The 22113-nt window shown below is 39.1% G+C and overlaps 1 protein-coding gene across 2 annotated transcripts; it reads left to right on the top strand.

The window, feature by feature from the left end:
* The first annotated feature begins 5632 nt into the window (after positions 1 to 5632).
* Positions 5633 to 19988, top strand: LOC306865794 (hyaluronan and proteoglycan link protein 1-like). 2 transcript variants are annotated; one of them, XM_079410597.1, is made up of 5 exons: positions 5633 to 5723; positions 14451 to 14593; positions 16239 to 16601; positions 17454 to 17756; positions 17910 to 19988. In XM_079410597.1, exons 2-5 carry the CDS (start codon positions 14488 to 14490, stop codon positions 18197 to 18199), a joined length of 1062 nt encoding a protein of 353 aa, XP_079266723.1. In that variant the 5' UTR covers positions 5633 to 5723; positions 14451 to 14487; the 3' UTR covers positions 18200 to 19988. The 2 variants fall into 2 exon arrangements, with proteins under 2 accessions (XP_079266723.1, XP_079266722.1); XM_079410596.1 differs by lacking the exon at positions 5633 to 5723 and adding an exon at positions 13376 to 13928.
* Positions 19989 to 22113: the final 2125 nt, after the last annotated feature.

Here is a 22113-nt window from a genome sequence, read left to right as displayed (position 1 = left end):
TAGTGAGCATCACTAATAAAATTTTGGAAAAACTCCACTTTGACAACATTGTGATTCATACTGACTTTAGGACAATTTCCCTTCAGAAACTCTGAGCTATTCTGAGGTGTAACGTCTCGTAGCAGTGGATGTTGGCCATGTGTTTTTCGTGGCTCCTGAACCCCCCCATGGAAGGTTTCCTGACACATGTTCAGCCAACTGTAGCTCGGCGCGGACATCAGGACAAATAGGCTGTTCATGGCATCCAATGTTGATTTTGGGGTGTGTGTTAGCAGAGCCGTCTGTGTCTGTATTACTGGGTGTGTCTGCTGGAAAACTGCTGACTACCGAAAGCAATTCACATGAACATCTGGAAAAATCAGCAGAAGTTCTGTGTAGTTCTACTTCCATGTAACGGTCTCGGAACAACCACATCACTGCCAGTGGAGCTGGACTGAACAAGAGTGACCCTAATTTACAATGTAAGATGACAGAATTCTGCTTTTAAAATAAAATAAGAAAAATCTTAAATAATAGCAATAATAATAATTGTTATAAAGCAATTAAAATGATGAAGCTGTGGCCTAGCAGTTTGCAACAATTCCTTATCCCATATTTTTTTCTCTTTTTTTGTGCACATAACTTAAATATTCCCACAACTAAACAATTACACAAACTGTACAGTCAGATGAGGGTGACACGATCTCTGTGGACAGATGTCATGCCTTTACTGATAGACGTGAGAAAGCTCCTCTTCGTGGTTCACCTTGAGAAAACAGGTTTTCTAAAAATGCTTTCATTAATTAAAAAAAGTACATTTCAAATAAATTAAAAGGACACGTTATATCAGTGAAGCGTTAAAATGACAGCATTTATAATGTAATAAAATATTTCTATTTCAAATAAATGCAGTTTCCACAAAAATATGAAGCAGTACAAATGTTTTTGAAATTGATGATAGCAAATCATCAGAAATTATCATTAGGATGATTTCTGAAGATCATGTGACACTGAAGACTGGAGTAATGATGCTGAAAATTCAGCTGCGCATCAGAAATAAATTCAAAATATTAAAAATATAGTTTGATATATAGTTTGTATCAAACTATAAAATATAGTTTGATTAAAAATATAGTTTGTACTATATTTTTAATCAAATAAATGCAGCCTTGATCACATAGGACACTTTTAAAATCATTAAAAAAAATCTTGCAGATTTCAGACTTTTGAATAGTAGCGTAGGTAAATATAGTCATTTATTCTGCATTTATAATATTCACAATATTATCTTGCTAAGTTTTCTTTTGCTATCTTAGAGTGTAAGAAGTCAAAATGTGCTGGTGCAGACATGACAGAGCAGTAAAGCAACAATAAACGCATAGAACAGCGTTTCATTCTCTCCGACCGAAAGCCACTTCCTATATGACCCCATTGTGCCCTGGAGCCGCGACATTTAACCTAGATTACTGCCACGTGTCTGTTCTATTGAGGACTTTCTAACGTTTCAATCACTGGCCAATAAAAGGCAGCAAATTGGATCTTTAAGTGACAATAGATGCCATATGTGATGATTTATACTTCAGCAATTCTTTACACATTCCTGAAACTAACATAACAGACATTTACAAAACGATAAGATTATCTGGAGCCTACAAAGATTTCTGACAGCTTCTTAAGCTCCTTGTGCTCAGTTTCAGCAGGCGAGGAAGAAAGTAAACCGCCGACCTCAGGGAGCTGCGCTGAGAAATTCCTCGCGGCTTGCTTTTCTAAAATGAATCAGACCTTGTAGCCAACATACAGTACCAGCTTTCTAAGAGCAAACCTGCGCACCGTGCCTCTGAGAAACGCAATGGAATGTGTTTCTTTCTGTGAGGTATGAACGCTGCAGAAAGCTGTCTTTGTGTGTTGATTGTAAACAGCAGCGGCTCTCATGCATGCATCCCAAAAACAGCACATCAAATGTTTTTCTGTCTTTCCTCTTTTTGTGGACAGAGAGAGTTGATGAACTCTAGTTGGATCTGCTCTGAAGTTGTCAGATGTCTTGTGCTGTTTACTTACTGAGAGCGGCCTTAAAAAGAACAGCTTACGCAAAAATCGAACTTCTCTCATTATTTATGCTCAAACGTTTGTAGGGAACACAAAAGGGAAATGTAGAAGAATTTTGAGGAGATGATCTTATCATTTCATAAATATTTCAGTTGTTAGTGGCAGAAAAAAGAAAAAAAAATCACTAAGAACCATTTAAGTAATTCATCATATACACTGTAAAAAAAAAAATTGTTTCAAATAGTTGTTTCAACTTAAAATAATGTTTATTCAACTTGAAATTTTAAGTTACTCAATGTTAATTTAAGGGACATTTGGAATATTTTAGTTGAATACACTAAAATTTTAAGTCAGAGGGGTAACAAATTATTTGAAGTTGAACTATATTTTTTTACAGTGTATGGCACCCAATCTCACATTTAGTCTAGTCCACTTTGCAGCCTTTTTTTTAGCAATAATCACTGATTGACAGAAGACAAATCCTTTGGGAAGTTATACAATTTATTTTTTTTTCATAAAATTTCATTGTTTTTTTTTTTTTTTTTGCTGATCTGTCCATTTAAATCTTTGGGTCATAGGCCTACAAATAGAGAATTATATATACAGGCAAATCTGAAAAGTATATACAATGGATATTAAACAAATCCAACAAGATTGCCTCATTGAAATGAGTTACCGATACAATGGGAAACAACTAGATTTGTACATTTTCAGAGTTGTTTGCTCTTGCAAAAGTTGCTTCCTCAATGCCAAACTCTTTTCAATTCAAGCTATTCTGCTATGCGATTAATAGTTTGTTTTAGATGGTTGTAACCAATAACTCAAGTTCTGTGTTTGCATTTTCCGTCAAGCGCATAATCTAAACTGCCTAAAACAGCCAATACATATAAAATTCCTCTTCACAGCCTCTTAGAATTTCTTTGGATACGACATACAGTGGATTGAGGTATAATGTAATTGGTTGAATGCCAGAGTCAATAAACCCCACAGAGAAGTGGTCAGTTCATCTCCCTGTGGATTGAACTTTTACAGGCTCAGCGTTTGCCTTCTCTTGTGTTTACGGCCCTCCACTTATGCTTGTGCCAACATTTGGCTGTGGGCACAGAAGAAATGCTTTAAAATGAACACGACATACCATTTTGGTGACATACCCAAAACAACAATTTCCCTATAGATTTTGGATCTATGATATAATCTTGTCTTTTGAACACAGAAGTGATGCAAGTACTGAAACATCTATGAAATGTCATATTTTCATATTTTGTCTTGTGGTCAGAGAATTAGCTGTCTTGATGACATAAGACCAGTGTGTTGGATCTAGTATCGCACAGCCAGATATTTGACATCAAATGTAGTCCACATAGTGTATTCTGGCCAAAAACCACCCACTTCCAGTTTACAGTTGATTCATACACTTTCCCTTATGCATGCATATACATTTTCATAAATATTGGAATAAAATAACAATATAGAAAAACAATGAATGTTTTACAATTGTTTTACATGCCATTCAAGAGCAGGAAAGTCTGAAAACACCCTGAGAAAAACACAACAGAAATATGTGGAAGATGAGTAGACTTAATAAAAATGTTTTTTTTTTCTGTCCAAAAGAAATAAATACTGATTATTTCAAACACAGGTGTAAAGCTGAGACTATGTTGCAACAATTAAACAGATCTGTGATCACGGTTACACTGGGCATCCTGCTACATTATGAATTATGAATGACAAATCTCTTCTTCATACAATGCTATTGCACGTTCAGAGTGGAAATATCCTGCATTAATCCTTGAGCAATGTTTATGTGTAGTTTTGTAGTTACCTCTTAAACTGAAAGAATGCTTTGTCATGTTGAAACCAGCTGGGTGAAAGTTTCCTTCTGAAAATGTCTTCAGGTGGAAAAGCGAATGCCCTAATGCTGCCAAAACTCTCCAAGAAACTGTGTTGAATGAAATCACCAAAAATAGAGTTGTAACCTTATCTTTCTGCAATGAAGGTATCCAAGACTGCTTTCTCTAAGTGAAGCAATGGCGTATTACAAATGATGTTTTAAGATTTCTTTTACCAAATTAGGCTGGAATTAAAACTGCATGCTTTCCAAATTCTATCCAAAAAAGTACATTATGTCAACCATCATTTTTCATTCTGACCATATCTAGTAACCTGCAGAGAGGATATTTGATTTCAGATGATTAAAAACCTTTGAAACCATCTAGACACACTGAGCAAAGTGTCCTTATAGAGCGTGTTTGTGAAGGATATTAACAATGAAGTAAAACGTGATATTTAAAGTCATAGTTTACAAAGCAATGACAATTCTGTCATCATTTACTCACCCTCATGTCCATGCAAAGCTGTATTCATTATGCATTTCTGTCTTCTGTGGAGCATTAAAATTATATTTTAATAAAAAGCATCAAAAGCATGTTATGATTTCTATCCTACTTGACAAGAAAAGTGTAATAATCATGTCTTTATATTTTCACACAGTTAAATTCAGGTCAGTTTTGCCATTGAGTTGATAGAGAAAAATGTACCAATTAACCTGAACTCACCATATATAAATAATCATGAGATATATGTGGAAAAACAACTTAGCGCGCCAAAAAGTAGTATACTTCAAGTTAATTTCATCAAGTATACTTAAGTAAAGTTCAAGTATATTTTTAAGTATACTTTATCTAGTAAGTGTACTATTAGTATACTTGTAAGTGTACTATTTCATTACTCCTTGGGACTATATTGGCCCACTTTCTAGTATATAAATGTATTCTTTTAAGTATACTATAACAGTAGTAAACTCTGAGTACAAAATTAGTTTATATCAATGTTTTTAGCTTGTACTGCAACTATACTAAAAGTGAACTTATAGGTATACTGATTTTTACTAATTAAATACTTGCAGTAGCATTTTTAGTACACTTTGTCTCAGTAAACTACTAGTTTAGTAGTGTTATACTCATAAGTTTTCTTTAAGTGAACTTTACATCATACTTTTATATCATATTTAGGTATTAATTTGTATATATTTTGTTATATGAATATCTGAACATACAAAACATCAAAAGAAAGAACAGGTTAACATTTTATTCTAGCTTCTTGCATTCTTTTTTTAAACACTTGAATGTGGTTAAGTTTCATAAATAAAGAAATAAACAACATTTTGAATAAAAAGCTGAAAAAAGACCATGAATTGGATTCAGAATGATAATAAAAACATAGATGGAGTCAGAAACTCGACAGTTTTGGTTTCTGCTTCACTTGTTTGTGTTGTTGTTGTTGTTTTTTGGACATTCTGTACAGAAGATGTGTATTACCCCCTTCCGTATAACAATGAAAGCATTATTTTATTTTATTGGAGCACAAGTATAGCTCAGATATATTTAGACTTTTTCTAAGTCAAGTATACTTAAATGTCATTTTAAGTATATTTCTGAGAAGTACATAAAACTAATACATAATACTAATAGCACACTGGAATAAACTTCCTTTTCGTAAAAATACATTGTAACGTGTTACTGTAACTTTGTAACATTCTCGATGACGCACAGCATCTCTCTGTCAGTGCGCGCGCGCGCGTGCGTGTGTTTCCCGCGGGGTCTGCCTCATTCTGTGACGTGTGTGAACATCTGCGAGCATTTCTGATGCTGGAGCCCACCAGAGATCATTCAGCAGGACGCAGAGCTCTGCTTCACAAGGTAAGAGCCTGTCATTACACACACCGTTTATTAATGATCATAACACAATACAGGCTGTTTAATAACACACCTGGAGAACAACCGATGCTATTAGTGACCATATTCTTCACATTCAGAAACATATTCAACTCTTGCATGATTTTAGCATACGTGAATTTGGAAATACACTATAACTTTTACGTAAAAAGTTCTTAAATATGTTGGAAATATGATAGATGATGTGACGCTCAGAAAACATTCAAATGCATTTTATACAGTGACTTCTTTTGATATGTTATGATGGCTTATATATATATTTATATATTTATAAAAGTTTAGGTATAGTAGCCTACTTTGGAATAAACTTTTATTTTTATTTCTTTAAAAAAAAAACAGTAAAGAAATTTTGTTTTAAATATTAAAATATGAATATTTAAAAACGTGTCAGTGTGGTATAACCAACATACCTTAACCTATTTAGTTGTCATGTGACAACAAATCATAATCAAGTATTGCAAAGAAAATATTTAGTGTTCTTCAGATTGTTAAACCAATTATTTTTTAAGTAAATCAGTTGTGCTTATAATGGTATAAAATGTTTTTCTTTTTTTAAAGCAGGCCATGTAAACTTGATTTCCAGTATTATTTACATATTAACAGTATTGATTCTCAGTATTATGATTTGGCAATCTTTTGAGGTTTAGTAAGAACTGTAATTGCATTCATGTTGGCCACATCTTGGTCTCAATCTCTCAATTTGTTTTATCTTTATGGCTGTTTAGTGGTTTACCAGCAGTTGAGTCAATTCATGAATACTCCCATTAACATTAACACAAACAACTTCCCCTTGTTATTTCTCAATGAATTATGAGACAGCCTGGCTCCAAAGAGACCAACAAGTGTAGCCCACATTCTGCAGAGTGAAAAGCCTGCTTGTTGAGTCGATGCAATGACAGAATGTTCTTACAGGGCAAAATAGGCACATACAGAGGGTCCACTTCAATACAGGCAAAAGTGCTGAGAAGAAACATCTGGTTAAACAAATATTGGGGGCCAAGAGTGTGTAAAAGTATAAATTAATAATGCATGGCTTTATTTGACATGAATGAAGCACTCAGTATTGCATGGAGGGCTGAGTTTGCCATCTATCGGTTTGGAGCTTCAGTGAACTACTATGGTGAAACTTGCCCAACTTTTTTACCCAAGTTAAAAATAGACAGACCTGGAGCTGAAACAATGCACTTTCATATATTTATGTCATTTATGACACGCTAAAAGTTTACAAATGTATGTACAACTGCAAGTACATAGTTTCTTTTCCATCTGCCTGGTCTTTAAGTTGGTAGCACCATTGTTTCAGCAGACACTGTGTTTCTTTATGTAAAGCTGGTTAACTTAATCCATGTTGCCTTGTTTGCCATTTAGCGGTGGTTAATTGGATCTGTCTGGCAGCTGTTTGGCTGCTGATCTCAAGGTCACATCGCCAGCTTTCTCAAAGATGTGTCTGGTGGTCTGTGATGACCATGGTTGAACTCTGACTTTTTCCTCACATGGTTGGCAGAACACATTAAACCAGCCGATTTTCCAAGTGACCTTTCATCCTTATTCTCCACAGTGCTGTGATGTAAAGGTTGGCCTGGGGCGATGCAATTCATTTCACCCCTGGTCTCCTCTAGGTTAATATGTTGCATCATTCAGAGAGTCTGTTTTATCTCATTAAACGTTCATTTCATGCTTAGACCGGTGCTGTTAAGTGGATTTGAGTAAAATTAAAAAAGAGATTAATTCTGCAGATCCGAATGTTCTTTAATGGTTCTTTCGTGTACTTCAGTTTTAGTAAAGATCATCTTTTGAAGAGCCATTTTTCATTGTATCAGGATATCAAGTTATAGTTTTTTTAACACTATATAAAAGCTTTGATGAAACTTACAAAGGTTCTCCTATGGCATCAAGCTATACTGTATAAGACTGAGACCGTTGCAGGCTGACCTTTGTTGAGGATGCTTTAAATAGCATATGCTTAAATATTTTGCACCATTCTTTACAGAAGTTTTCATTCATTATGTGGAAGAGTATCCGGCTTGTCGAGGCAGTGTGTGGATTGGTTGGAGATGCGGCAGAGAGACGGTTTTAGTTTATGGATAAGCACTGAAGACTCTTTGTGTGTGTTAAGGTGGTGCGAGGGTGACATCAAAACCCACAGAACTCTAATGAGAAGCCGGGTGGGTGGACCACCACTAACCCACCCCGTGAAACGCTAGAAGAAATATTCTCTCAAACTAAGAGTGTATGTCCATCTTCTGTCCATCAGCCTCGCTTTATGAGTCCACATTTTGAGCACCTTTGTTAACACACCCAGGTAGTGCTGCCAAGTCAAAGGCTCTTTATGCACTCAGCACAGAACCCTTCCTCATGCTGGAGTCTATGAATAGGAGGTACATTGCCTTAAATGAACATGGAACATACTTACAGAACAGTAAGGAGCATGTGCAAGCTGAATGAAAAGGTTATATTTACACAACTGGCGTTTCCTCCCACCATTAAATTAATGGTGCGTAAATGAAACTAATGTAGCTTTAAAGACGCAGTAAGTTTTTCCACTTAAAATACTGCATTTAATACTTGCCAAAAATATAGCTGCAGGCAGCAAATATTCAAGTAAATACAGTGGCCACAGTACAGCAAACATACAAATTTTAGGATAATGATTATGGTTTGTGTCCCTGGCATCAATTCCATTGTTACATAGGTGCAAGCAAACAGTTTGATAAATAAAAATATAATTCACAACAATGTTCTGACCAGTGGGAAACACAAATTGTGGAAGACATCGATGAATGCCATAGAACATGCTTGAAAAACTGTCATCGTTGTTTGACCCCCAATGATGTCCCTTCACATGCGATGAGGATTGCGGTCGTATCAGTGCCCTAGATGAGATGTTAAATTGGCTGCCATGTTGAGACCACATGACCATCTAAATACATCTGTAAATAGTATATTTCTAAACTGCCATTAGTAACCAAAAAAGGTTTGCGTGAAAAGTCCAAGACCGCTACTCTATCAAACAGCAATAAAAGGGATCTTTAAAGATCACCTTATAGTTGTGACCCTGGACCACAAAACCAGTCATAAGGGTAAATTTTTCAAAATTGAGATTTATACATCATCTGAAAGCTGAATAAGTAAGCTTTCCATTGATGTATGGTTTATTAGGATCGGACAATATTTGGCAGAGATACTACTGTTTGAAAATCTGGAATCTGAGGGTTCAAAAAAACCTAATAATTGAGAAAATCACCTTTAAAGCTGTCAAAATTAAAGTTCTTAGCAATGCATATTACTAATCAAAAATTAAGTTGTGATATATTCACAGTAGGAAATTTACTAAATATCTTCACAGAGCGTTTACTTAAAGGTGCCATAGAATGAAAAACTGTCTTTACCTTGGCATAGTTAAATAATAACAGTTCTGTACATGGAAATGAATACAGTGAGCCTCAAACAGCATAGTTTCCTCCTTCATATGTAAATCTCGTGATTTAAAAAAAGACCACTGAAAAACAGGCGAATCAGAACATAACACTGACTGTTACGCAACAGTCGGGATCACTACGCCCCCAACATTCACATAAATCCCCCATGTTCGAGGCCACCCGCCAGCAGAACCATCAGAAGCTCTGCAGGTATTGTGAAGAAACAAGCGAGAACAACAGCGAAAATGTCAGACCATGGAAATAAATGTTATGTTCCAGGCTGTGCAGGGGATGTGAAGTGCAGGGATGGGTTGGTATTTTTATTCAGAAAGGCACGGAAAGCAAATAACGCATTCTACTAAATTAATGCGAGCCACTAAAGGGACACTGTTAGCTCCTTGCTAGCGGTATTCTGTTACATTACAGTACATAAGATTTCACTTACCACATAAACAGAGTAAGGAGAGATGAGGATGATGGCGAATGATTTACAGATCCTGAGCACCACTGACAAGCATCTGATCTTGTAAAATGTGTGGTAAGTACTGCCGCTCCATAATATAAACATAGTTTGTGCGATCGCGTATCTTGAAAGTGAAACTATAACACGATCGATTGTTCAAAAGCAGTTTCAATGCCTCGTGTATTAATAACGGCTCTCTGATGCCCACATTTTATATACAGTATAATTACCCGATGATATAACTGCGAGAGAAAGTATTTAAATATATATTTTCCTTCCTGTGTTTCCTTCTTGCTGATGAGCTGCACTGTGAAACAGCCAATCAGAGCAGAGCTCAACATTGAGCCGCACTGTTAAACAGCCAATCAGAGCAGAGCTCAACATTGAGCAGCACTGTGAAACAGCCAATCAGAGCAGAGCTCAACATTGAGCCGCACTGTTAAACAGCCAATCAGAGCAGAGCTCAACATTGAGCAGCACTGTGAAACAGCCAATCAGAGCAGAGCTCAACATTGAGCCGCACTGTTAAACAGCCAATCAGAGCAGAGCTCAACATTGAGCAGCACTGTGAAACAGCCAATCAGAGCAGAGCTCAACATTGAGCAGCACTGTGAAACAGCCAATCAGAGCTGAGCTCAACATTGAGCAGCACTGTGAAACAGCCAATCAGAGCAGAGCTCATTATTATTCATGACCCTGCCAAGTAAGCCAATAACAGACCGTTTCATTCTAGGGAGAAATCGTAGGGTTGTAAATGGACATGTAAAATAGTTTCTGGATATTTTTTGCCCTTACCTAAGCCACATACCTTCTATGTAGATAGAGTACAATTTAAAATACTATCAATGCATTCTATGGCACCTTTAATATCCTAATGATTTTTGGCATAAAAGAAAAATCAATCATTTTGACCCATATTTTTGGCTACTGCTACAAATATACCCATACTACTTATGACTGCTTTTGTGCTCCAGGGTCACGATTAGTATGTATGTTCATCTGACAATGTACAGAAGTGAACATATGTTGAACTGGATAACTTCCTACATTGTGCACAAATTATTCAGTGTTCTTTAAAAAAAAAAAAACTTATGAGTCTTATGAGTCCATGAATTGAACTCACTTTATAGAGTGGGGGTCGAACACACGCCTGACCCCTAGAGAAAACACATGGAAAGCTTTTAGATGTTGTGACATGGATCTTTTTTGTTTTTGGGAGTGGTTTTTGGATATCGAAGACTGTGTAATGGCCCATCCAATTACTCTGTCAATGGGGCCAGTCTTAGGCATGTTAGTGCCTAAATCTCCACAAGTGTCAGTGGGTCTTTCGGCGCTGTGAAAATTCAATCAGTGTTGCCTGAAACAAATCTATCCAGTCTATATAGTACCATCAAATCTATAAGTATTTCATTACATTTGAATTTTAAATTAAATTTATGTTTTAGGTAATTTCAAGGTCTGAATAATTGTGCTATATGAATATTTTTAAAATTAGTATATACTTATAAATCTAAGACATATCTTTCTATAACTACATGTATCTTATACCAGCAGACTGTAGGACATGGTGGTGATTACAATAAATGTTTCATCCACAAACATTTACAATGCTAATGCTGGAATTATGCTGTTTCCTCAATTAAAACTGTCCTCAATAACTTAAACAGGACTCTTTTAGCAGAACCTGTGTGTGACAGAAATCGGAAATCTGATCTCACTATAAATGGGAGATTTTAGGATCCCATTCATACACTGTCATCGGTCTAATGCATAGTGAAGAGAGATGCTGTGGCCTTCAAAGACAGCGAATCGTTTGAAGGGTGGAAACAGTCCTCTTACTGATGTTATGGAGATTAAGGGTTACTGTGTGCTTTGTAGAATCAAACGTAATCTTTAAACATGAGTCATTGAAATCACAGGTTTACACTACATCTATTTGTGTTGAACTGTTTTTGCATTTACCTGGAAATCACCACTGCCATCTGCAAAGGTCTACTGTTGACTCAGCAGGTTTGCCGCCTTAAGCCATTCAATTATGTCTGCATTTCATGACAAGAATAATGAACCCATTTAACAAATCCTCATTTAACACACACATACATTCATCTCAAGTTTAAATTAGAGCTTACTCTCTGATACTGCTATCAGGTGTTATCAGAATCTTTAAAGAACATCTCTGTTCTGTAAGTATAAGTTAGATTAAAATGGTTAAATATTGACAGGTTAATCAGTCTGGCTTATACAGCATATGCTGGTCTATCAATTGCAAAAATGCATTTATTATAACCAACTGCCACTTCAAGTTTTCTGAAAGAAAACATTTGTTGAAATCAAGTTGACGAGCGGAATGCATGATCAGTGGAAGCTATATATTTGTTTGGCACTTAGTGAATGAACAAGAGAGAAACACAACCGCTATCACATCTGGAGATCTACTGCCAAACAAGGAAAGGAATATCCCTCATAGTAATGCAAAGTGATCAGCAATGACTACTCAAATCAACCACTTAAGGGATTATGTTTTGGCACATTACGGAATGGGGTTTAAAGGGAAATGAGGTTCTGGCCAAATCAGATCTATAATGTCTTTGAGCTTCACAGCTGCTCGGGAACGAGAAGGAGTGAGTTCTTGGGAAGTGACATCATAAAATGACCCCCCCAGGCTGTGCTGACTCCATTTCCAATGAACATTGTGTAGTCAAACTGTTTATATTGTCAAATTGTGCGTATATGACCTCCACTGTGTCAAGCAATATCTTTTCTTCTTCTAACAAAAGGGAAGACTGTAAATATTTAGTTATATGCAAAAACACAAATGCTTTCCTATCTTTGAAATAGGTCATTTATGAGCCAACACCAATTCATTAAAAAGTACTATTTACATCAGGGAAGTTCATTTCAGATCCACTATCAAATCATCACTTTAAAAGGACACTAATAGACCCTTGCTAAAAAGTTAACTAAACACTTTACATCATAAAAAAGTGTAACAAATGAAAGGTTTGGGTCTTGCAAAAGAGATTTCCATATGAGGATTGGAAAGTCTGCAGAACTGCTGGGACAATCTGTGCTCGAGTTAAACAAGCATGTTTAATCAGGACCTGTCCCAGACTTCAGATCGTTGACAAGTCATTTATTTTCTTCTCAAATTATGCCATGCTTATTCACTCATATTTCACTGCACAACGAGTCTGCAAGAGGTCTGATCAGGCAACTATTATACTGCTTAAAGACCATTGTTAGGCATTGGCAGCTTCATTTGTTGTTTATTGCAAAGAATGGGATTTAAAGTCAAGGCGGCAACAGCAACCTGGCTTAAATGTCCAAAAACAAGAGGAGTACAAGGTTAAGAAGCATCAGAGTATTAAAGCAAATTCAACCATCAAATCTGTAACCGTTTCCTGGCAGCAACGAGTGAGTTTTCTCCCGATTGCAGAATTGGTGCCTCTTCCCAGAAGATAAGTTCTCTAGTTGTGCAAGACTAAGATTCTTGTGATGCTTATGTGAATTAGCTGGTGGTCTGGCACTGTTTCTAAACCATTGCTGTTTTCTGATCAACTGCAGTCTATGCGTTTAAGACGTTTACCCACATTTGAAAACTAAAGGCATGGACTGTTTTCCCTGTGCTTGACCTCACTGTACACAATGGAGTGTCACAAAGGAATGTGATTCGTAACAGTGTTATCTGTCAACAGCACAGTTAGTGTGTTTGGTTAACCATCAGCCTGCAAAACAGAGCATGTTTGATAGTCGTTATACTAAAAAGGCCTTAGGGTCATTTGGGCGGGAACAAATTCTTTCAGCTGTAACAATTGTGCTATAAAGTGTCCTCATAGGGCAATTCAGCATAGCAGACCCTCCAGTTCCTGGAGATCCTTTGGATTGTATTTCGTCTTTTTCGTATCCTTTTGTATCCGTCTCCTGCAGGATATGATTTTACCTTGTCACAGTTGAGCAAGCTCACTGTACTGTGGTAACTTATCTGTCACAGGAGAGGGCACTGCATCTGTGAGTCCTCACTGTTATCAGCAGTGGCTTCCTGGTATGCGTAATGACTGTTTGCAGGCTGGGTCTGGGGGGGTTGGCTACTCTGCAGAGCAGTTCTGCTGACTGCAGTAGAGAGGAACTACCTCAGTGCGTCAGCACTCTGAAATGAATGAAGAAAAAACGAATCAATCAGAGTGACTGCAGAGAGGGAGAGAAGACTCTACATACTTTCTAATCCTGATCTTTTGCGTAGCTGTCCTTACATGCGCTAGTGGCCGGGAGCACACGCTCCGTAAGATGGTAAGTCTTCTGAGCTCTGAGTCTGTAGGGAGACGGTCTGTGCTTTAAAAGTATGCCAGCGAAGTTTTGTGCTAGTTTGTGCCATCTTGACTGCACTTTTCTCACACTTCAGTGCCTCTTAAGGTGAAGGGTACAGGAAGCAGTCCTGCAGCACTGGTGTTAATTGGGATTTATGCATGCGTGAAAAGTTTAACAGTCCTAGTCATTTATTTATGTACCTTGCCCTATTTGTGTAAGTGTCTTTCTGGGAGATGTGGTGAAAAGGACACAGCGTGCGCTGGTGTGTGCGTGACAGTACTGCACAGTTACTGCAGATGGAAACGTGCAGGGGATCTGGTGCAAGTCTCACAAAACTGAGCTCTCTCTCGAACTCCACAGAAAATGAATTGAGATTGTTTTAGTAAAGCCTAATAATACAACTCTAAAGAACGTCTCCTTCTTGGATTGGGTATACAGTAGATCAATGTTTTTGTAAAATGCATATTGTCTGACTGTCCCTTATTTTTGCATTCTCTCATGTAGTGAAGTACCCCCCACCCCCCCGGTGCTATAAATCAAGATGACCTTCCTTCTTTTCATCCTCTTGGTCCTCTCCGAGAGCCGAGCTGACAGCTTTGAAGAGGCATACAGTGACCTGGAACACTACAGGACTATATACATCTCAGGTAAGAGATGAGAAAGGTGCGTTTATGATTGTGTGTGAGAGAAAATAGTAGAAAGGGTGAAGAAGAGAGGGAGAAAGTGAGACAGAAAGTGAGAGAGAGACAGAGAGGGGGTTGTACTGCCCATCCCCTAAAATGGTGTTCCCCCTCCAGCATTTCTTAACAGGGACACTTACTGTAATTATCTCATCGGGTGTCAGATTAGGTGATTCGAAACCCTCTGGCTCACGTCACAGGACGCAAAGTGGACGGAATTACTTACTACAAGTGTTAAATATTTGATAAGCTATTGGGGTTCAGTATTTATTCATGCTGATATCTGATTATAGTAGTAATCAGCCTCCTCCAACCGCATCTGCAAAATAAACAAGTTTTTGGTTTGTGTGAACAACAATATAATAAGTATTAATTCGTATAAAAACAACACTTTGTGCCCTGGGGCAAGGAATGATTCAATGACAAATGATAACAGCTATCTCCGCAATGCTAATCTGTTTTTGCCCAATCAACCACATCTAATGCACAACAAGACTTGGTAGCTTGGATTCAATCTTCTATTTCTTTTTAGGGCCATGCTAAGTAGCCCCCAGTGAAATCACATGCTTTCTTGCACATTATAGGTGGAAACGTGTTGCATCGCACCTGGTTAGGACACTGTGCCAGTGCCTGTAATACATTTTTGGTTGAAGTTTTGATAAAGAAGTATTCCTGTAGCATAAATTGAGTTTAAACTGCAGTGCGTCTTGGTTGACTGGATAACTTGCAGGTTTCACCAGATCCACAGATCCAATTGTTGTTGAGAACTCTTAACTCAGGTTATTTGACATTGAGAGTCTTTATCCTTTAGCCTGGTAATGAAGAAGAGCATGGGAGAGTTGTATCTAGACATACAAATTCCTCTAACATGTAATTATAAATGAAAACACTGGTTTTACCTCGGACGATATACTCCAATCATGTCTCCATTGGGTCCCGAATACGTCGTTATGAGAACCAGAAAAACAAAACCAACCATGTAAATATGGACCATATTAAAAGCCCTCTTCAACTCTTCTAGATTTACCTTTCTTCTCTCTGTGATTACTGATCCCACAACACATCTGGGAAATTTGCCAGCCTATTTTCTTCATATCCCATTTTGTAAAATGTTACCCATCAAAATGAGGAAAGCTTATCATAGCCTACAACCCTACCCTAAACTATTTATAGTTACAATAGGTACAAAAGTGCAATAATGTAGTTTTTCGATGATGGATTTAAGAAAAAAAAAAAGAAAAAAAACTGCCACAGATTTCTCTAATTATTTGTGCACTAAAATGGTTGCAACACCTCCTGGAGTGCCTTCATACACAGTCACTCTTAAGTTTCTATCATAAACATGTAGGGGAGTTTCCATTTCTCTGAAATCTAAAAAACAAAATGATTTATGTGTTTGCATAACCACAGAGGCCTGTAGCAATAGACAAGCATGAATTCAAGCTATCATATTTGCGAAACGCCTTAAGTTATTGAACACTAACCAAAGCAACAGGCCTTGGGACGAAAAAAAAAAAAAACAGAGCAAAGGCTATTAACTCAGTTGCTATCTGCATTTTTTTTGTTTATTTCTTTGACTGACAATCTGAATATCTCTTTCTTTGACTTTCAGAAAATGGCCCCAGACTGTCAGTTGACACAGCACAACCCAAAGTAATCTCGCAACGTGGTGGCAATGCCACACTGCAATGCAAGTTCAACCGGGATCCCTCATCTCCCCCAAATCCCAAACTGAGGATTAAATGGACTAAACTGACTTCAGACTATCTGAAGGAAATCGATGTGTTCGTAGCTATGGGTTTCCACAAAAAGAGCTACGGTCGATTCCACGGCCGCGTACGCCTGCAGGATGCCGGCAAGAATGATGCTTCACTAGTTATCACTGACATCACTCTGGAGGATTATGGGAAATACAAGTGTGAAATCATCGATGGCTTGGAGGATGATACAGCAGTTGTCTCACTTGACCTGCAAGGTAAAGCATAGATTTATGTTGCTAATATACCTGGGTTTTCCTGGTCTCTCTAGCGACATTTAGCCATGCACTACACAATGTCTCACAGATTGTTTTAATTTTGTTCCTGAGGATTTAGATGCTGGTGTGGTAATGTAACTACCATGCTTTAAAACTAGATTGACTAGCAAGATTTCTTGGGTCAAGCAGTTTAATCAGCTAAGTTTTGTTAGTGAACAACATGACTAGGCACATCTACCATGTAGACCAACACCTAACAATAATCTCTACAAAAATAATGTCTTTGACAGTTGTCATTTGGTTATATTAATATTTTGTGTACATATCCTGCTTCCTTTAAACATAACTTAAGCTAGGTAAGATGAAAAAACAGCGACAATGCCATCATATGACTGGCTGTTTTCTTTCCAGAATAATACACATAATACAGTACTATACACAGTTTATGCATCCTTGGCTGTTCCTCAAGGCAATCAGCTATGAGATAGCATTGTGCTGACTCTCTTCACACTGTGTGCCATGTAAACGCTATTCAATAGTCTTATAATGCAGTGTAGAACAACTTATAAATCTAGACCATCAGCAAGATCCTGACATAAGAGCTATCATTGCCAAATAATGGGACATTTATTTGGTCCTTGCTCTCTGCATTCTTGGCATCATTTCAGTTGCATACAATAAATCTAAATTTTAATTTACTTTAGCTGATGCATTGGAGAAAACATCAATTTATCAATCAAGAATTTGATTATCGCCAGATTACACAGATCTAATCAGGGAGCACTTTTAAAGATTCCTATATGCAAAAAATATGCAATTTTAATAAATTTTTTGCTCTTCGGGTTTCTACAGGCATTGTTTTCCCATATTTTCCTCGACTGGGTCGTTACAACCTGAACTTCGCTGATGCTGAGAAAGCTTGCCGAGACCAGGATGCCATTGTGGCATCTTTCGACCAGCTGTACGATGCATGGAGAGACGGGTTGGATTGGTGCAATGCAGGGTGGCTCAGTGACGGATCGGTGCAATACCCCATCACCAAACCCAGAGAGCCATGTGGAGGTAAAAACACCATTCCTGGTGTGAGGAATTATGGGATGCGTGACAAGCAAAAGGAAAGATATGATGTCTTCTGTTTCACCTCTAACTACAAAGGTTTGTCCTCCCCACTGTTTGAAAGGCATTTGATATAGGCTAGCGTCTCCAAAAAATAAGTAAAGCAATTGATGTGATACATAATGTATGAATTTCAGCCATGCAAAGAATCTCTAATGAAAATTCTCTTCCTCATGATAAATACCCTTACAGGACGTTTCTATTATTTGATACACCCGTTCAAACTTACGTATGACGAGGCAGTGCAGGCGTGTCAAAAGGACGACGCTCAGATCGCCAAAGTCGGGCAGATGTACGCAGCGTGGAAGCTGCTGGGATATGACCGCTGTGACGCAGGCTGGCTGGCGGACGGCAGTGTACGCTACCCAATCTCAAGACCACGCAGACACTGCAGTCCCACGGAGGCTGCCATCCGCTTCTCTGGTTTCCCAGACAAGAAACACAAACTCTACGGCGTCTACTGCTTCAAGAACGACAACTGAGAGTTCCAACTGTATAACTTGCGAACTAAGCGTAATAATGTAAGGAGTTAGTTCGAGTGCATTAAAACTGTGACAAAGTCTCTAGATACTGTAATACGGAAGGATTTGAATATAAAATAAGTGATTGGTGTTTGTTTGAAGCAAAGATTCTGTAGGATTAGGCACCTCAGGCGCCCTCTTCCCTCAAAATCAGGACTTCGCTGCAAGACGGCAACAGGACAGGAATAATATTCATTGGGTGCCACAGAAATTATAGCTATTGGTTCCAGGTCTGAATGATCTTATACAGTACAGCAGGCTGAAGGAAGAGATATTTGGTGAGATTGCACTGTGCTCTTCCATTTAGCATGCAGTAGCTTGAGGGATGTTCTAGAACAGAATGACAGCAAAGCTTAAATACTTTGAACTGATACCTTTGGGCACTTAGTTTATCATTCAAGAACATCATATCCCATATAAATAGCATGTGAAAAATACATTTTCTGTTAACAGGAAAACAAATTCAACGAAAGTGCTAAACACCATACAATGAACACATTTTTTTATTTTGCCATCCTTACAGGGTGCTATATTGTATTATTTTCTATACGCATATCTTTTTAAATTTAGTTTTATGTGTGGACCAAACCATGTCGAGTCATGTCACATTGTTAAGAAACAAAACATTGTTCTGTGATTTTTTTAACTATTGAAATATACAAGTAGAGTGTTTATAAATGTATGTTAATTATCTTTTTCTTGAAACTATGTGTTTATATAATGTCTACCCCACGACGCAATCTAAGAAATTAAGAGCTCCACTGTATCGACCTCATCACTGTCAAACGTTATTTGTGTTCAGGACGATGAAGAAATCTGTGGTCCATACCACAGACATAATAACAAAACCAGTGTTTCAAAAGTAAATCTTGGATTGGTTTCTAGAACTTGTTTTTAGTATTTCTGATCAATTCATGAAACCACAGAAAACCTATCCTCAAACATAGCCAATAGCAATGGTGCCAAAGGTTAAAACAAATGGTAGTACAAATTAGTTTACTAGAAAGTTGTGCGAAAGAAAGCACACGGCCCAGTTTCTAGCACATGAGATGAGTAGTTTTAGTCTATGCATGTTACTGTTTACAAATAGCAAGACTGAAGTGGTTAAAAAGACAACAGTGCTAATGATCAATGTTACTTAGTAAAAGAAAAACAGCACAATGAACTTAATTTTCTATTGTTGAAAAAAAAAGACCTTGCAGGAAAAGGTTTACTCAAAGATGATGCAAAAAATAACGGCACAACAAAAAAAAGTGCACAGTTAGCATGCTGCATTCAGTCGTATTAGTCAAGCAGTGGATCTTAAGAAAAACATGTCAAAGCCATGGCATTTGGAAATAAACCATTAAAACAGACTGCCAAGCTAAGACAAAAACAACTTGATGTTTTATTCTTCTTATCACCATTAGGGTCAACACAGCCACTTTAGAAGTCAAGGTCATGTGTTTTAGCCGCTACACTAAATGACCAGCTCCATGAAAAAATAAAAATAAAGTTCTAAATATCGGTGGTTTCAAAATACTGTATTCACATTCATTTCATTATTCATGCTGTTTTGACTCTGGCAACTGTACATGTGCCTTGTTTACAAAACTTCAAAATCAATTTTAGAACTGAATGTTTAGACGTCTTTATAGACAATGTTAACATTTTTCACTCTTGTTTCGTGTACATAAAGTATAATTAAAGGGATAATTTGACTGTAATAATGTGGAAAAACCCCTTGACCCCAAAAAATAAACGATCAGTCAAAAACATATTTGGTTTGGTTGTTTTTAGAATAGCACACTGAGAAATTATGGAAAAATGACAGAGGTCTAGTTTTCACAGTCTGTGACATTTCTCACACACAGAAATTGCAAGGAAAATAGATTTCAGGTGAGTGGCTTAACAAAAAATATCCTCAGAATTAAAAAGCCCAAGAGTATTACGGCAGGAAAAAGGTTGCATATCTCAAAAACGGTTAAAACTCTTGTTCTCTTTCATAGGTTCACTCAACGCTGCGTAGCTTACGCAATGGGAACACCCCCAGGTGTGACAATTGTCTGAAGCCCTTATAGAATCACGCCAATTCATTGGCTGATGGCGCGAGATGCCGCCCCTACGTCATACGTGATTGACATAGACCCGCGATCGCGCCATCTTACTCCTCAGATTTTTCTCTCTTCAGAAGCGTTCGCTTCTCGCGGTTTTGCATGGCCCATTTCTCGAAGACGTTTAGTCTGGGATTCTTTCCACTTCAGCGACCGCATCTGTGGAATTGTATTCTCCTAGTGGTGTGTGGAATGGATTTTAGTCAGTGCCAACCGCCGTGCTCTCTCCTCATCGCGAGTGATGACCAGCACGGTAAGTGCGTCAGATGTGTGGGCCTGGCCCACGCGCGAGACGCTATCTTTGGCATTTCTAACTGCAAGTACTGCGAGAATTTTACTCTTAAAACCTTGCGCGCTAGACTCGCGGTTTTTGATCGAGAATCTGCCGTTCTCCCCCGCCGCGCTGCTCCGGAGGCCTCCTCCCTCCGCGAAGCCGGGGCTTGGGGTTCGGATGCGGAGCTCGAGGCTATGGAGAGTGAGCAGTTTTCACTTTCTCTCCCTCCATCGCCTGGGCGTTACCGCGCGATTTCTCCGGTCCAGTTTTCTCGCGGCTGTCTTGCACCCAGCCCGGAGGCACGGGAAACCGTTTCCTTCGGTTGGAGGATATTTTATATACTGCGGCCTCCGACTCGGAGGACTTCGGAGCCGCGTCATTCGACGTTCTCCCGCCTAGCGGCCAGGAGGCGCGGCCTTCTCCGGCCTATACTGAACTCGTGGACGTTTTGGCGCGCGCCACTGAGAAGTTGAGCTTAGATTGGCCGGACGAGCCTCGCGAGTCCCAGTCATCTAAGCTCGACGAGCGTTTCCTCAGTGGCTCTGGTTCGCGCCCGGCGAGGAGAAAGTTGCCTTTCTTCCCTGACCTGCATCACGAGATTTCCAGGTCTTGGAAGCAGCCTTTCTCCTCCCGCCTCACTAATGCGGCGGCCGCTGACTTCACCAACCTCGTTGGTTCTGTGGAGCAGGGGTACGCCGCAGTCCCGGCGATCGAGGACACGCTCGCTGCACACCTCTCGTCGACTTCCGCCCCCTCGTGGAAGTCCCGCCCTCTCCTTCCGTCCAAGCCGTGTAGAACCACCTCTGCTTTGGTCGGTAAGTCCTACATGGCAGCGGGACAGGCAGGTGCGGCTCTCCACACTATGGCCATCCTTCAGGCCTACCAAGCGGAGGTACTGAAGGAGATGGATGAGGGGGATGGTGTGACCCCCGAGGCTGTTAAGGAGCTTCGCAGGGCTACCGACTTGGCCCTTCGTGCTACTAAGCATACAGAGCGGGCGGTTGGGCGCAGTATGGCAGGATTGGTGGCGGCTGAACGCCACCTGTGGCTGAATCTGACGGAGATCAGGGAAAAGGAGAAGGCTTTCCTCCTTGACGCCCCGATCTCCAGCTCTGGCTTATTCGGTGACGCGGTTAACACTGTAGTCGATAAGTTCAGGGCTGCTAAAACGCAGTCAGCTGCGTTTAAGCAGTTCATGCCACGTCGTGCACGCGAACCGGCCTCTGCCTCTGCCTCTGCCTCATCTTCTAGGGAGCGCCTGGCCCCCAGAAGGGAGCCAGTCGGTAGAGTGAGCGATCGCGATCCGGTGCATCCCCCACTGTACACGGTCTGGGGAGCCCGTGGTCGTTCCGCTACTCGCCAGCGCCCCCGCAAGCGGATAGATTTGAAACGCCCGAACAAGCCCCCCGCAGCGGCTTCTTCGGGTCGCTCCTGATATGAGTATCAGGAAGAGGAGAGCTTCCCCCGCCTCGTTGGATCGCGACGGACCGTTAAAACATTTCTGTCCG

This window comes from Barbus barbus, assembly GCF_936440315.1.
Source record: "Barbus barbus genome assembly, chromosome: 47".
Lineage (NCBI taxonomy): Eukaryota > Metazoa > Chordata > Actinopteri > Cypriniformes > Cyprinidae > Barbus > Barbus barbus.
Note: the sequence above shows the minus strand (reverse complement) of the source record. Positions and strands in the feature narration are given on the sequence as shown.